We start from the raw sequence: 18,019 nt of genomic DNA, 5'->3' as shown, positions 1-18,019 counted from the left end.
CTGGAGAATCCTCTTAGGAGTTAAAAATAATGTTAAGAAACTGTGAGTGCAGAGGTTAAGGGCAAATTTGAAGACCCGTAAAAACAAAATTGAAGCCTGCAGCCAGTCTCAGAGAGAAAAAGGGAGAGAAGCCTTGCTGTCTTTGCAATGCCCGAGTACCGTTTTACCATTTAGAATTCCTGCAATGTAATTCCTCTGTTCCTTTCTGCTTCCAAGGTAGAGGTCAATTTTCCCATGTCTCCTATTAATGTGGCAGTTATCTTGGGTTTTTAATATTCTATAGGAATAGACTATTCAGAACAAGGGACGTGTTAATTTGCTCCTTTCCCCTACTCCGTCACTGTGAAACCCTCACATACTGGAGGGCACACTCAGAATGAGAGGCTGGGATGGTCCGAGAGCCCTGGAAGTAGGGGAAGCTGCTGAAGCAGCTGGAAGGAAAGAGGACATAACGCCAGTCTTACAATAACACAATCGTTATAAAAGCCTCCATGGGTCAGAGTAGGAGTTTGTTAGGGTGCGAGCCATAGGAGACACCCAGCGCATGCGCAGCAGTAAGGGTGGGGTTATCCGAAGATGGACGGGGCTGCTCAGATCATTGTGCTACCAGAAATGTCCACCCCCGAGAATGCCCAGTCACTTAGGGTGTTTGTATATGTATTGCTTATGTCCTTTATACAGTATTAGCAAAATGAAGAAGTCTGAGCATACTCAGTATTGGTAAGAGTATCAAGCAAAAGGAACTCTCATACACAACTGGTGAGAGCTTATGATGATTTGGTTCAGACACTTTGGAAAATGTTTTGATTTGGTATGATACACTATTTTTGAATGTTTACATATTCTGCAACCCAGCAATTTTATTTTTGGGTATATATCCTAGGAAAACACTGGCACATGTGCACCCAAAGCTGTGCATAGGAGTATTTATAGCGATGCTGATGAACCAGTAAAAAAAAATAAGTAAATAAACAGAAATAATGTAATTGATCATAGACAAGACAATCTTTAAATATGATATATTCACACAAATACACAACCATGAAAGTAAATGAATTATAACGTAATAACATACCAAGTTGCAAAGAATTATATTATGAAATAAATTTTCTAAAGCTCAAAATGCCTAAATAATAAATTTGTAATAACACATTGAGATATTTTTAGGAATGCATATGGTAAGACATATGGATCAATTATAATATTGAATGAAAATAGCAAGTTGCAAAAGACTCAAGTATGGTACCATTTTTATTACATTCTAAAATAAGCAAAAGTATGTATTGTTTAGGGATACATAGAGATATATATGGTTTTACATGTAAAACTACATGTAAAAAACAATAGCAAAGTGAAATGGTAAACACAAAATTCAAGATGAATTATCCCTGACAGGCAATAGGGGGCTAGGATGGTAGTGGGGTACACAGGAAGTCCCAGTGGAATTGGTCATGCTTGGTCATTCTCTGGGTGAAGTATTCAGTGGTGTTCATCTTTTGATAATATTTTTAAGCTGACAAATACATTGCTTATATTCTTTTGTAGCATCAAATATTACATCATAAAAATTTAACCAAACTACACAAAATTATTTTTACTAAGATGGCTCTTCTTCCAGCACCAACTTCCTCGAGCATTTGTGTGTGTGTGTGTGTGTGTGTGTGTGCACCGCTGACCTTGAATGAGGGTCACAGGCCTGAAAGAAGAAGAAAGGGCGCGTGAGACAGATACAAGTGCTGTCTGAGGACAGCTCACAACCGAAGATCCTCCCAGACGGGGCGTCACAGAATTATTGTAAAATGACACAGCCAGTTATCTATTACTCTGTTGGGTCATATTTCAATTTGGTGGCTCGTTTTTCAGCCTAAGGCATCTCTCTAAAATGCCCTCCTCGAGAATGGATGTGGGTTTTAAGTAGTTCCTGGCTGTCAAGTGCCTTCTTTTTCTATCCTCCTAGAATTGAAAGTCATTATTTACACATTTCAAAGGAAGGAAGACAAAAATTCCTTCATTTAAATTCCAATTTTTGCTTTCAACATATAGTCTTAGAACACAATAAAGGTTTTTTACCAAACACGTTGGAGGAGTGCGGAGTGACAGCTGTTAATCCATATGAATTAAGTCATTTTAATTCAGATTGGTTTTTTATTCACTTTCACGGCAAGTGGGGAAAAACCTAACCACACCAGTCCACCTCCTATCCCAGCACCTCCCATTTCTCAGAACCGTTCCATCTTGCTGGTTTCCTTCAAACAGGGTATCTTTATCTCATGGCCTCCTATGTACAAACATACTCCCATCACATCTGATTCCCAAACCCAAGTCCTTCTGCACCACCTACCTACCCTTTGCTGCTGGCATGGCTGTGAGGCGTTTGAGCAACTACAGTGGGTGGATGGGACCAGGGGACCAGGGAGGAATGCGGGGCTGGGCGGGGAAAGGAGTTTAACCCTGCATAATACGTAGAACAGGAATGAACAGGAATCAGAACCACATTGCAAGTTGTGAAGTAGATACTAAAACCTACGTATTGAGGTCTCATGGCTCTGAGTCAAATCCTCAGCGTTGCCATCCTTCAGTTGGGTCACTGTTAACAGATTACTAAACCCCTCAGAGCTTCAGCTTCTTTATCTGTGAAAGTGGGTAATAACATCCGCACCCCAGTGTGGTTATCAGGATTCAATGTTTATAAATTGTAAATAGTATACAACCAAATATGGTGCTTTGTTTGTCTTGGGTAAATATGTTGAAATTATAAAGGTTCTTCCTAGACTTGTTGATAGAGATGTAGATTTGTCTCATTACAGGTGGGCTTACCAGCTCATCCTCGAATGCAGGTTTCCTGACACTGCTTTTCACTGGTGAATCTATTTCCTGAGCCGTTACAGCCACTGAACCAAAAGCGGGCACAAGAGTTGACCTGTTGGTCATAATACCACCGAACCACATATTCAGTACAGTTTCCAGGCTTTAGGTCTTCGAAACATCTAGGGTCTAGGTAGAGAAAAGGACAGTGTGTTATTATAGGTGTTTCGTTCACTGAAAAGATGAAAAATAAAAGCTTTATAAAATATATTTTCAGCCCTGGCTGGCGTAGCTCAGTGCATTGAGTGTGGGCTGCGAACCAAAGCATCGCAGGTTTGATTCCCAGTCAGGGAGCATGCCTGGGTTGCAGGCCATGGTCCCCAGGAACCACACATTAATGTTTCTCTCTCTCTCTCTTTCTCCCTCCCTTCCCTCTCTAAAATAAATAAATAAATAAATAAATAAATAAATAAATAAATAAAATCTTAAAGGAAATTATTCTCTGTGTACACTAACATACCAACTAGGAAAATATTGTTCTAAGTTAAAGAAGAGTTCTCTAACATCCAAAACATTTCCTCCACCACCTGAAACTCCACCATTAATTATACAGTCCTTTGAAAACATAAAAACTTTTTGTCTTCATGAAACCCCATTAAGAATTCATATTTCTCTGAAAGCATAACACTGTGAGCCTTCATTGCCTAATATTCTTATGAGGATGAATTGACAGGAGAAAAAATAGAACTCTCTAATTTACTTCAGAATTGACTAAAAATTAAATTAATATTTGGAATGAAGGTGATTTTTTGGCGTTCCATACACACTTCCTTCTAGTTTGTTTCTAGAAAGCACCACCACAATCACATGCCATTGTACCAATAAAAAAGAAAGATCTTTTTAAGTCTCAAAAAAAAGTAAAGCAAAGGGCTCTCCTTCAAGTCACAATTTTCTTCTATGAAGAGGAGCTCTTGCAGGGTAATAAAGACATGACCTTTTATGTCAGTATACAAGTAAGTTTCAGAAACACATCCACTGTGAAAAGCAAGGAAAAGCTACAACAATAAATCCTTTGTTAAATCCCTTTTTGTTTTATGGTGCTCCTTAGTGCTACTATTCATATTTCTTACCTGAGGAAGAGAGAAGCCACAAAAAGACCAAATAGATACTTGCTGCTTTCTGTGTTCTGTGTGATGGTTTATGTGTCATAAGCCTCATTTCTCAGTATCACAACCAGCCCTCCCCCATCTCTCATCATCATTTCCCTAGATGTGAAGTATGTCTCAATTCATTTACTTCTAAAACTAAATGAACACTCCTTAAACCAATTGGAAAGGAGCATTGGATTTCTACTACCTTTGCTCTTAAAAATGATAACTAAATAATATTGTGTAACTTGTTTTCAAGCCAGTCTTGTCTTCTTTTAAGCAAGGGTATTGTCTTCCTGACATATTCTTCAGAAGCTGTACCTAATGATGAACTTCTGTAGATATTAATTTCATAGAAAATATGTTAATGAATCCTGTTCTAGCTCTTTTTCCTCTCCTACAGTCTAGGGTTCAAAATTCAAATGTGTCCATGTGTGAAGGCCATGCGTAAGATAATAGGGAGTGGTAGGGACTATGGCGAACACAAGAACACAGCCCTCTGTAAAGACATTCAAATGAAAAACAATAATAACAAACACTAAAAAACTTTAAAAGTTTTATAGCCAGTCAGTTTTTCAATTTTATATATAATAAAATGAAAATTATCGTTTGTCCCACACTGTTTACAATTAAAACCTCTCTAGAGGAGGTTACGGAGACCATCTCTGTGCCTCCCTCACACGCAGATGCAGCAGCCGATCCACAGATAGCTCACCTTTGTGCACCAACTTTTCCAACTCTGAGTTCAAAGTGGGACTGGGCGTTCTTGTTCCTGGCTCCTCTGCCTCAGCCTCGAGGATGCTGAGCCTTGGCCCCAGGGTGGTGGCAGCCTCAGGTGAAGGGGTGGTGGCAGCCTCAGGTGAAGGGGTGGTGGCCAGCCAGGCAGCCCAAGTAGGCTCTGGAGGCTCATTCTCTTTGCCCTGGGGTCCGAGGACATTGACCTACACAAAAGTTCACATTTTTGTTTCTGCTGATATGAAGGCAAAAAAGTGAGCTCGCTTTTGGGAACATTTAAGGAAAAACTCACCATGCTGCTTCTCCCAACTCTCCAATATTAATTCTTTTAATAAAAACTTAGGAAATGATGCCCCTCTTCTAGGTCATACATCTCTGAACACCTAAATATGGATCTTCCTACCACTCTATGTGGGTGTACGTGCACACACTCACACATTTCCCATGCACACATGCTTCTGCGCTGAGCCTTTCAGAGGGGTCCGCGTGTAGGCCACAGAAGATGGGAGGTTGGGAGGAATTTATCTTCATTCTTAGTCATTGGTATGAGGAGAGAAGATAATCATTAATTTCTTTGACCATTTTTTTCATCATCTTTTTCTCTCCATTTCCTAATACTAGAAAATGTAAAAGTTTATTCCAAAATATCTATCTGAACTCAACCAATTTTGAGAATGGGAATTGGGGTGGCAAGGACAATAATATGCTAAATTAAAAACAACAGCAATCACTTTTCATCTCATCCTGTTATCCAGACCCCAGCATGTGTCAAATACGACAGGATGTTTAGCTTCTAAGAAGTTAAATGTTAGCTAAAGAACAAAGGATTATAATTTCAAAAACAAATTTTGTGGGTTACAGATGTAATTGTCATCCACATGGAGTTGAATTGATTATTCATCTCAGTCCTGGCACAGTATGGTCATTTATGCTGAAATTTATACTGGGACTTCTCTTGTCTATTTTTTAAATTTGTTTGCTTTTTCAAAATTTATTTAATTTGGCACATCTGTGAACTAGGTAAAGGTCATTTTCGACGTGATCTTACCTGTGTTTCTCGTCACTCCGTGACCAGAACCAGCTGTCATCATTCGCTGCTCTCTGCCACCGAAGCCATTCTACAGCTTTTGATTCTGTACGCACTCACATGCACACACGTGGGGGGAATGCTAATCAAGTCTATTGCTGGTGTGTATGTATTCACAGCAATTAAAGTCCTACCAAGTAAATCAAAGCAATATTTCCATTGGGACTGATCGGGTCATCAGCTGCATATAAATGGACACTCAATTCAAACACAGTAGTGGATTTTCACTAGCCCCAAAACACAACTTTTGGTACAAATGGAGGGAAAACTGTGGTTTAACTGAGGCATTCCTATTTCTTTGAGAATGGTTTGCATATACATATGACAATTTGAATGAGAACTTTTGTTATAATCACGGAACTAGAGAATTTTAAGGCTAGAGGAAAACTTTCTCAGTACTTCATTTCCTGGTAAGGGGTGGGGTCTGAAGTTCCAAATGATTAAGGAGCTTCCCCTAAATTACTGGTAAGCTAGTGGCAAAAACCTGAGAAATGCCTATTTCACGAAAGAAATACTGTTGGGTTTTCTTTTTCTGCACCTATTTCTTTTTAAATAAAGTCAGTTAAAGGAGAAGTTTGCCTGAAGTTTTATCAAACATAAGAAATGTTATCAAACATAAGAATGTCAATGGACTACAATAGACGACACTGCAGATACACCACGTCTCAAGCAAGACCGTCTTTGAAGAAGTGCACAGGACAGCTCGGCTTTCTGAAAGGGGTTAACTCAGCCTTGAAATCGTTACCTTACTCAAGTCTTGAGGCCTCATCAGTTATTCTTTACCGCTTATGCTTTTGGAGTGTGTGTTTTCTTTCTCAATCACGTCCTCATTTGGGAATTTTGGCCCCGAGAGCATCATACCCCAGGTTCTTAGAACCAGTGAAATTATTTTTCATAAATGAGAATAATTTTATTTTTGGCTCCATGAGATTCAGATTGTTTTTTAAAACTACATAACTGTTATGGTTTTCCATTTTTATAATTTCTCCCTTATTACAAAAGCAAACATGTTCATTGAAGGGATTTTAGAAAACCTGAACAAGCAACAAGAAGAACAGAGAAATCACAAACGATGGAGTCTACCTCCCAGAAATCATCATGGTTGATATTCCGGTGCATTTTTCCCTCAGTCTTTTTGCTATGTGCATATATTTTTGTAACAAAAAAATTTACTGTATTATGTTGTTTTTTTATGTTTTTTTAAAATTTAATATATCCTGGTTCCATATATTTTACTGTTACTCTATATACCATTTTAAATATAGAACATACCTAATTACAATGGCCCTTTAAAACATTTAGTTTATTTGCTTTTTTTTCCTGTTAGAAACCACATGGCTGATTACTGGTTAAAGGAATCATGTATCTGAGCTTCTGAGACAAAGTCCTCTTCCTAAAAGCTTTAGCAACGTGCACTCTCACTACCGAGTATCTTTCTTAAACTATCACCATTTATTAGATATCATGGTTGAAAAAAAGATAACGACCAATTTGTTAGGTAAAAAAATTCTTCAGCTGGCACGTGGCCCTGCTACACTCTGTCTCCTCCGCACTCTCCTAAGCTCACCTTCCACTGCTCCCAGCACACCTGGCCATGACCTTTCTTTCAGCACTTCCTCTTTGTTCTGCATCTGGCTCAAAATGAACCCTCCCACCATGGTCCCCAGCCACAGAACCTTCCCCAACAACCCAGTCGGTACTGACATGCCTCTTCCAGTTGGTGGTCAGTACCTTGTAAGGCTTCTGTACTTGGCCCTGATCCTGTGGAAGTTAACCTTTAATCCTATACTTCCTGTTTGCATCACTTCCTGTTTCCCACCTGTAAACATCCCTTTCCTGATAAGGGAAATTAAGCCACACCATATTTCTCTTTCCTTTTATTTTTTCCTTCCTTTTCTTTTTTTTTTTAAGTCTTTATAGCATAGATAAGCAAATAGTGGCCACTGGATAAATTTAGAATGGGAGAGGGAGAAGGGGAGGAGAAAAGGAGAGGGAGGAGGAAAGAGAGAGGAAGGAGGGTGAAGGACTTTGGATTAATTATTTAATTCCTCTAGGCTTTAATATCATCATTTAAAATAAGAAAACTTAAACCCTAACTAACTTCCAGTTCTAACTTCCAGTGGGAGTTAAGCAGCCCCAAACTTGACTGGCGAAACACACACCATATTCACAGTAGTGGTTCCCGGTGGAGAGAGGAGGAGAAAGAGACTTAAAAAAAGCAAGGACTTGAACTTTATTTGAAGCAAGGGTGAATGAACAAATGTAAATAATGGTTACATCTGGGAGGTGGGGACTCAGATGTTTATTTAACGTATTCTCTGTTCTCTGTTCTCTGAATCTTAAGCCTAAACAGGCGCCTGCCTACCAGCTCCATACATTTCCACTCCCACCACACTGGCTTGCCTTCAAGGAGAGTAATGGGCCCAGCTTCAAGCAGGGGCTCAGCACAGTGAAAAGACAAAGAACAGGAGATGAGGGGCACATGAATGGCCAGCATGCGAATGGCCAGCGCATGGAGTCTGGGCCTGCTCTGTGCAGCTGGATGAGCAGATGTGTCAGTCCCTTTCAGTCTTCAGGCAGGTGTTTAAGACGAGGGAAACAGATTTTGAGCATCATCCTAGGAACATGATGGATGTATGGCCCAAAGGAGGATTATTAACCAGGCTCTACACAATTCCAAAAGGCCATTTGGTTTCTGATTTCCAAACAGTCCCCTCATAATTCATTACACAGAATCTTGCATCTATTACAGACACACTCTTCAAATCTGAGCTCATGTCATCTCTGCACGAATGCAAATGATCGTCTACATTAGCCCATGTGTTCGGTCTTAGCTATTCCCAGCAGTGCGGGTGGATGTTTCTCCCAGTTGGCTGTGGGGATTCTGCTCTTGACAGCTGGCTCAGCAGCCAGTGCCTGCAAGGTGCCTGGCTTCCCAGGCTTCTGACCTTGATTGACTCTTTCCAGGTGATAGCACTTTTTTTGCCAGGACTCTTCAGCACTTACATACTTAGACTGAATGTTCTTTATTTGCATTTAAGGTTGCTGAGGACTGTCAGCAACACCTTGAGTATGGGGGCTGCATCTCCCCTGATCTTCTGCAGCCTTCCTAGAGGGAAAACTACAGAATTTTATTTTGTTTAAACCCTCTCATACATTAATATAATGCCCAGTAAATGTTTATGACATTGGCCACATCATGTTTTTGACTGTTCTAATTACATACTTTTACAAAAAGAAGAATGTTCTGGTAATAATTCATTATTTTATAAATTAGGAAATGGAAATATTAAGGAACAGGTGCTTGAGCCCTGGCTGATGTGGCTCAGTTGGTTAGAGTGTCGACCTGTATACCAAAAAGTTATGGGTATGATTCCTGGTCAGGGCACATAGCTAGGTTGCAGGTTCAATTCCCCCATCAGGGTGCATATGAGAGGCAATAAATTGATGTTTCTCTCTCTCCCTCCCTCCCTTCCTTTCTCTAAAAAGCAATGAAAAAAAGGTCCTCAGGTGAGGATAAAAGGAAAAAAAAAAGAAATAGGTACTTCATCCAATGTCAAGTACTAGATTTCATTTCTAGGATGTCGTTCATTGTGAGATACACTATACATTTTAAAAGTCTTTTTTAAAAAAACTACAACACACTAACTAGACATATCCCAATCTCTGAAATAATATAATAAAAAATATATAAACTTTGGAGACAAGAAGATAAATATTTAGCTTTAGCATTGAGACTACCACATTTCCTGACTTCCAGATCTGGGATATTTCTTCTAGACAGTTTGCAGTGTTTTTTGTTTTTTGTTTTTTTTTTTCTCTCCACCATAGGATAGAAGCATCTTAAAGGTAATACATCTATTATTGGCAATGTAGGATGCTTACACAACACTTTCACACAGCAATGCTATGAATTAGTTGTTAGGTAGGATTTTATCAAAGGGAATTGAATTTTGTTTCTGTTTTTGCTTTTACCACCACAATGAGAGAGTGTTACTTGTATTAAAACAATAATTTATATTGAATGGTATGACCATATCTGTATAAATGTGGCTTAATCAAGGCCACTTATAAATAATTAAGTCTAATTTTAGGAAATCAACCTAATTTTCCCATTAGTGGAGACAGTAAACTAACAGTAGGCTCAGTCCCAAGTGTTTTAAAAGTTTGAAAAGTTCATGTCATTTGAAAGGATTAAGTATGGCCTTTGAACAGACTACTTCATTTAACAGTGAGTGTAATATGATTGAGCAATCTACATTTTACTTGAATAGGACATTAGGAGAAAACATAGATGTACTGAAATATTATGTTATTTTTCCTAATCTGTCATGGAGGCTTAGTACCAAATTAAAAATATGCCATGTTATAACAGATTATTAAGAAAATTCAGCCCAGCCCTGGCTGGTGTGGCGCAGTGGACTGAACACCAGACTGTGAAGCAAAGGGTCGCTGATTCGATTCCCCACCAGGGCACTTGCCTGGTTTGCGGGCCAGGTCCCCAGTAGGGGGTGCATGAGAGGCAGCCAGACATTGATGTTTCTCTCCCTCTCTTTCTCCCTTCTTTCCCCCCTTCTAAAAGTAAAGTTTTTTTAAAAAAAGAAAATTCTGCCCAAATGGAATTAGATATAAGAAAAATAATTCAATGATGTTATTTTTACAAGTAAAAAATAAATAAAATTATACCATCAACAGGTCATGGATAAACTGAATGGGATATAGAAAAGAAAGATGGGACCAGTGTTTTGAAGCCACATAGACAAGAAGTGATGAGTCAGCAGAGATATGGGTAAGGAGAACAGAGTTGAGAGAGTAGACACAGAAATGATCTGACCAAAGAGGACAGCACCAACAACTGTGGAAGGTAAAGCAAGAACAGAGCTGGAGATGTGTCCCAGGTTTCTTGTCAGGTGCCTGGCTGGTTGGTGGGACCGCAACCCCAGGGGGAAATCTGGGGGAGCAGCACTATGAACATAGTCCATCTTGAGTGTGGGGAGACTGAAGTGGGCAGAGACCATCAAAGACGTCAACCCCGGGCCCAGGAGAACGGTCTGGGTTGGGGAGGCAGAGTGGAGAGCGGTTAGCTTTGGAACTGAGAAAGAGAATGTGGAACAGGGAGAAGCACAGGCTAAGGACAAATCCCAGACAAATTAAAAGTTTAATATTCAAGGGGTAAAGAAAGAAAGAGAAGCTTCAAAAGTAATAGAACGTTCAGAAGGGTGAGAGGAGAAGGAGTGAGAGAATGCTCAGAATCAAAGAAATGAGTGGCCTGGTGTTACATGTGAAAGAGAAAAGAAGTAAGAATATGGCGATAAGGGTTTGACAATTAGGAGGTTATTGGTGGCTTTCCCAGCAGAGTGCCAGTGCCACGTTGGAGGCAGTGGCCTGACTTCAGAGGGTACCCGCAGTAAGTAGAAGTGAAGGAGTTGAAAGAGAGAGCCAGAGGGAGAGGGAAGTTGAGTGTGTGTGTGTCTGAGAGAGAGAGGGAGAAAGAGAGGCAGAGACACAGAGAGAAAACAACAGCAGAGACTGGCCTGTGGAATAATTTTGTTATAAAAAAGAGACAGGATAGTAGAAAGAAGGATATGTGAATAGGAGGCTTAGGGAATGTTTTAGATGGGAGAATCTGAAGCCCGTTCACTGACTATGGGGCAGGAGTCCAAAATATTGCCAGGAAAGAGCACAACAGCAAAGCAAGGTCCTGGTCTTGGGAGAGAAGGGAAGGGAATGGGCCCCGGAGCACAGGCAGGGGACTACCCGTGCCATCAGAGTTCAGGATGGTAGAGCCCAGGACCAGGTTATGGGGTGAAGGACCCCATCTAATTCCAATGTCAAGTCAGAACCTACCCAGGCCTCCGGCTCTCAAAAAAACTGCCAGTGGAGTCGCACTATCAGAAGGGGCCTTCTTTAGATGGATCTCAAAATAGAATGAGAGAGAGTTGTGGGGAAAGGAGAGGATGAGATGGGAGGAACAGCAAGAGTGAAAACTGAGATGGAGCCCTCCAAGCAGCTTGTGTGGTAATGGCAAGGGGGAGGAAATGAGGCAAGTGAGGACCAGGGTTGGGGTCTCACTAAAAGTAAGAGGATGGACCAAGAGAGGGTGGGACAGCCAGCAAAGTTAACCTGCTGGGTTAGTTTTTCATAATATACATTGATATAGAAAATGCATTTCTTCCATAGATGCAGAGCCTGCATTCTACACTTAAGGCTACACTTTGGGGTGATGTCAGAGGGAAAGGAGAGACTCCTAGCTCCCCTTTTCCTCCACCATACCTTTCCACCTGGGGCAGGAGAGACCAGAGGGACTTTTCCTACGCTAGCTTGGTTATTGCCATCACTGGTTTGCTGCGGAAGCTCTCTGCATAGGAGTCCCACAGCCTTCTTTCTGTGGAGAGGAAGAATCTCTGCTGCTAGTTATTTAACTTACTTGCAATCAGGGGACAATTTTTTTGTAATACAAAAAAATAAAGCTTTATGGAAAGGGTAGATAGGGCTTTTTTCCTTCCTAGTCTTTTGCATATATGTGTGTGTTAAGCGGATCTAGAATATTTTTATGAGAAAGCAACTCCAGTGAATAAATATTTTTTTTACTTTTTATTGACATACAATTGATATAAAATGTCCTATTGTACCTAGTTTCAGGTGTACATCATAGTGATTCAATATTTGTTTTATATATATATATTTGTTTTATAGATATAACAAATATATATAACTAATATAAATATATATAAAACAAAATAATCCACACATTAAGTCTAGTTACCATCTGTCATCATACAAAGTTATTACAATATTACTGACTGTCTTCCCTATATTGCACCCTCATGACTTATGTATACCTGAAAGTTTGTACATTCTATTTACTTTTTGGAAGTTTGTACCTCTTAATTGCCTCCACCTATTTTGCCCCCACACCCTTCCCCTCTCAGATAACCACCAGTCTGTTTCCTGTGTCTATGAGTCTGCTTCTGCTTTGTTTGTTCATTTGTTTTGCTCTTAGATTCCACATGTAAGTGAATTGCATGGCATTTGTCTTTCTCTGTCTGAATTACCTTAGTATAATGTCTTCTAGGTCCATCCATGTTGTTGCAAATGGCAAGATTTCTTTCTTTTTGTGGCTAAGTCATATTCCCTTGTACATATTTCCCACCTCTTCTTTATCCATTTATCTATCAATGGACACTTAAATTGTTTCCGTATGTTGACTATTGTAAATAGTAGTAAAAATAGGGGTGCATATATCTCTTCAAATTACTGTTTTTGTTTTCTGTGGATAAATATCCAGAAGTAGAATTGCTGGATTGTATGGCTGTCTATTTTAACTTTTTTGGAGGAACCTCCACACTGTTTTTCAAAGTGGCTGCACCATTTTACATTCCGCCAACAGTGCATGAGGATCTCCTTTTTTATGCCTCTTCACCACCACTTGTTATTTTTCAAATCTTTTTAACAATAGCCGTTCTGGCAGGTTTGAGGCAGTATCTCATGTGGTTTTGATCTGCGTTTCCCCAGTGATCAGTGATGCTGAGCACCTTTTCCTGCTCCTGTTGGTCATCTGTATGTCTTCTTCGGAAAAATGTCTATGCAAGTCCTCTGTCCATTTTTAATCAGATTGTTTGTTTTTTATATTAAATTGTATAAATTCTTTATATATCTTTGACACTAATCATTTATCAGGTATACAATTTGCAAATATCTTCTTCCATTCAGTAGGTTGCCTTTTCATCTTCTTGATGGTTTCCATTGCCATACAAAAGCTTTTTAGTTTGATGTAATCCCATTTGCTTATTTTTCCTTTTGTTGCTTGTGTCGGAGGAGACTGGTCCAAAAAAATATTGCTAAGACTAATGTCAAAGAGATTCAAGTCTTTAATTGATTGTGAATTTATTGTTGTATATAATGTAAGACAGTTATCCAGTTTCATTCTTTTGTATGTAGCTGTCCAGTTTTTCCAACATCACTATTGAAGAGATCGTTTTTGCCCAGTTGTATATTCTTGTCTCCTTTGTCATAGACTAATTGATCGTATATGCATAGGTTGATTTCTGGGCTCTCTATTCTATTTCATTGATCTATGTTTCTGTTTTTATGCCAGTACCATGCTGATTTGATTATTATAGATTTGTAGTATAATTTGAAATCGGGGAATATGATAACTTGAACTTTTTTGTTTTTTTCTAAATTGCTTTGGCTATTCAGGGTCTTTTATGGGTCCACAGAAATTTTAGGGTTATTTGTTTTAGTCCTGTGAAAAATGCCATTGGTATTTTGATGAAGATTGTATCAAAGCTGTAGATTGCTTTGAGTAGTATTTTTTAAACAATATTTTTATACAATATTCTTCTAATCCATGGGTATTCCATTTATTTTGTCATCTTCAATTTTCTCATCATTGTTGACATTATTTATTAATGCATTTAGAATAATGAAAAATGGCTTCATGCAGGAAATTAAAATGATTTGCTTAATGAATCATTATGATTATTACCAGTCAGTCTGGTTGAATAATGTTTACTTGATTTTATTGCCCTATACCCACTTATATCCTGGAAATCTCAACCCAACTTGCCAAACCCAGAAAGAATAAAGGAACATGGAGTGCCAGCATTATTAGTCCCAAAGAAAACAAGTGTTTTGTGTGTTTTTTTAAAGATTTTATGTATTTATTTTAAGAGAGAGGGGAAGGGAGGGAAACATTGATCCATTGCCTCTCACATGCCTCCAACCTGGGGCCTGGCCCACAGCCCAGGTGCATGCCCTGACCAGGGATTGAAACAGTGACCTTTTGGTTTGCCAGGTGGTGCCCAACCCACTGACCCATCTAGGCAAGGTGTTTTTTTTTAATGTGTACAGTCTTTTATATAACAGTATAATTTATGCCTTTCATTGAAGAAAATACTTAGAGTTTTTAGTCCCACAGCTGGTATAGTGTTCATTTGGTCAGTACGTATTTGCTGAGGCACAATTTGGGGTTGTCAATGGGACACAAAGTTTAATGAGACACAGATCATGTCCTCAAGGAATGTAAGTCCATTAGAAAAATTAAGGTGCATATATAAATAATTATTAGCAATGTAAAGTGTGATAAATTCCAGAAGAAGTATAAATGACCTGGCATTTCGGGAGAGAGATGGTAAAATGGATGTACAGGTTGCACTCCCCGGAACTGACCAGGAAGGGCAACAGGGAAGGGCGTTGCTGAAGTGCTGTGAACTTAACAGAACCTAGGAAGTCCTTCCACTTTCTTTAATTCCCGACACACTGTTCCAGATGTTTAGTGTATATCAAGTTCATTCCATAATTACATAAAATGCTTAAAGTGTAAGTCCTTCTTGGAGGTGGAAGCCTATTGACTTAGATGTCACACAAAAGTGTAAATAACCAATATCAAACTTTTCCCTAAGAAGAGATTTGACAGAAAGAAGAGGAAATAAGGCTAGATATAGGTGTCTGAAGGAGTAGGCAGAAGGGAAAACAGAGAAAGAAAATAGAGGCACAGGAAGGAACTTCTGGGATTATTTGTTTTGCAGTGTTTCCTAGGGTAGGCTTGGGAACAATCTGAGAATCAAAAGGTTTTGACAGGTTCACTTTACTTTAGATGTTTGGATACAATAATTATACTTTAAGATAAAGGTGGGCATACATGCAGATATATTATAAATATGTTTTGGTATTAATGTGTGTATGTATATGTCTTATCTATACAAATGACAGAGATAAGTGCATATATGTTTGTTAGACTGAATGTCTATTAAGAATGTTCATTGTTCAGTTTTTTCTTGATGCTTCTGAAAAGAGAGTCAGGGTGAGAAAGTCTAGAGAGAAGGGGGGCAATCCAAGAAGCTCAAGTTCATTGTGGACTGCCATCATCTCAGTCACAGGCATCCTAGAGAGACCTACCTGATGCTGAGTTCTTTTCTATGTGTCTCTGACATAAATCCGAACTATTTTGGATATATTCGTCTAATGCCCTTCCCTTCCCAGCTACTAGAGCGAACCAGCTGTCATAACCTATTAATATCCCTGGTCTCCCCTGGCCATCAGACTTCTTGGGTCATGACATGAGGCACAGGGTCTTGCTGTCCTTCATTCTGTGTCACAACTGCTTTGGATTTCCCTCAAGCAACTCTACTTTACCTCCTGCAAACTCATTATTTTCCTTCAAAAAACTGTATCCTGTCTCCTACATTCCCCATCTCAATAGATCGTGCTCAAATCCACCCCACCTCCAAGCTAGAAATCCAGCTGTCATCTCCAAGCCTGTCCCTCTCCCTAACCTCCAATCCACAGCATCCCCAAATCTTGTTCATTCAACCCCAGAAATGGCTTTCCAGTCCATGCCTCCTTTTATTCTCATGCTCCTATCATCTCTCACCTGGACTATCACTCCTCATAGCTAGTCTCTGGTCTCCTCTCCTGCTCCTCCTATTTATCTGCCACACTGAAACCGGGGTTACTCCTCCTGTGAACCCACTATGACCATATGACCCTTGATTTAAAAATCTCTCTGCTTTCTCCTGATTGCCTGGCCTATGGATGCAGTTCAACCCCTTTAGCTTGACAGTTCAAGTTATTTATCCAGATTTAATTCTCACCATTCTGTCACACACACACTTTAGGATCTAGTTAGACTTAACTTGTACTAAGTTATTGAAATGCCCTGCCTGTTGGAGTGTCCCTTTGCCTACACATTCCTTTTGCAGGAAGCACCCTGAAAAACTCCTGCTTATTCTTAAAACTCAGCCCATTGCCACTGCTCCTCTACAAAGCCTTCCATCTCCCTGCCCTGAAATGAATTGCACCACCTCTTGTGCTTTATCCATAGCTCTACTAAAGTTATTAACACTCCTTACACTTATCCACTCCCCAATAGACCCTGGACTTCTCCTGGGTGAAAACTGTGTCTTAAAGATCACCACCTACTACAGCAGTAGATAATCAATACATTATACTGGATTCATGACTTACAAGGTGAACTCAGCTTCAGCACCACTTGCTGGATGAAACCCAAGTTTGCCTTGTTCGGGAAATCTTTACAAAGGGACATGAATCGACTAGGAGAGGGACAAAGTGATAGACTGTGTACATTATTGTCTGTAATTTATTTGAAAATGCTCAGTAAAGACCAGCATGAGCAAACTCTGGGGGCCAAATTCTAGTCTTCATCTGTTTGGGAAATAATTTTATCCAAACACAGCCATATTCATTAAGTACTGGCTGTGGTGCTGCTGCTCTTCACAGACAGAGTTGAATAAGTGCAGCAGAGATCAAAGGGCCAGCAAAAGCAAAAAAATGTTCTATATTGCCTTTTACAGAAAGAGGCTGCTGGCTGATATAAACCATGTGGAATAAATGTGTATGTGAATTTCAATCAATAGTTCAGGGGCAGCCTGTTGCCCTAACTGAAATTACCCATCTCAGGGATGGTTAATATTTAACTAAATAGAAATACATTAGAGGCTTTTGTTCTCTTTCTGGAACAGATTATAAAAATCTAGTGAGTGCTATAGTCTGTCCCCTTAGGAATGGCTTCCTAGGTCTGATTCCTGAATGGTCCTGGATCTACCTACTGATCTGGAGATTCCTCAAGGTCTTAGCCCAGCTAGGCAGCTGAGTCCTGATGCTAGAATATTGTTGCACGTGCTCATAATGAACCTTTCATGTCCGTGAAAACTTCATAAAAGGACAGGACAGGGACTTCATTGAGCTTACAGAACAGGGTCATGCAGATATGTGCCCACTTGCTAGAGGATGTCCTTATGTGTAGTAAAGATAAGTCTAGACCTGCCTTGTTGTAACTTGGTGGGGAAGAGTATAATACCCACTGACCAGTGATTATGGGAGGCTCTCCAATTTTGACCTAAAAGAACCTAACAATTTCTTGTAACCTGACTGGCTAAGATCAGTGCCCAGAAACTGTCTATGAAGACAGTCACACTTGTCACAGTACATTCAGGAGGTAGTTCTCTTTTGATCTGAAACAAAGCATCCACCATGCACTAAATGCATCTCTAGGCCCACTCCAAGTCTCCATCTGATCACAGAAAATGGAAGCTAAATGAGCACGAGTGTGGCTTGGATTGAGTCATAGTGGCAAGTTGAACATTGTGCACTTTGAAGAAATTTGAGAGGATGCAAAAATGGGCAGTGACACCCTGGCTGCTGTAGCTCAGTGGATTGAGCATGGGGCTGCAAACCAAAGGGTTGCTGGTTCAATTCCCAGTCGGGGCACATGACTGGG

General features: G+C 39.7%; 1 protein-coding gene across 3 annotated transcripts in view; it reads right to left on the bottom strand.

Moving 5' to 3' along the window:
• Positions 1–834: 834 nt before the first annotated feature.
• The window catches only part of COL28A1 (collagen type XXVIII alpha 1 chain), a 154,155-nt gene continuing 136,970 nt past the window's right edge, over positions 835–18,019 (bottom strand). For 2 of the 3 annotated variants that reach the window (XM_036010298.1, XM_036010296.1), the window contains 3 exons: positions 4,669–4,894; positions 2,818–2,994; positions 987–1,696 (listed from right to left, as the gene is read on the bottom strand). In XM_036010298.1, the coding sequence (XP_035866191.1) occupies positions 2,822–2,994; positions 4,669–4,894 (399 nt within the window). In that variant the 3' untranslated portion in view covers positions 987–1,696; positions 2,818–2,821. Of the gene's footprint in view, positions 1,954–2,817; positions 2,995–4,668; positions 4,895–18,019 lie in introns of all 3 variants that reach the window. The other variant, XM_036010297.1, reaches the window with a different exon arrangement.

The sequence above is a fragment of the Phyllostomus discolor genome, chromosome 10, assembly GCF_004126475.2.
Source record: "Phyllostomus discolor isolate MPI-MPIP mPhyDis1 chromosome 10, mPhyDis1.pri.v3, whole genome shotgun sequence".
Taxonomy (NCBI): Eukaryota; Metazoa; Chordata; class Mammalia; order Chiroptera; family Phyllostomidae; genus Phyllostomus; species Phyllostomus discolor.
The sequence above is the reverse complement of the archived record's forward strand: the minus strand, read 5'-3'. Positions and strand labels throughout refer to the sequence as shown.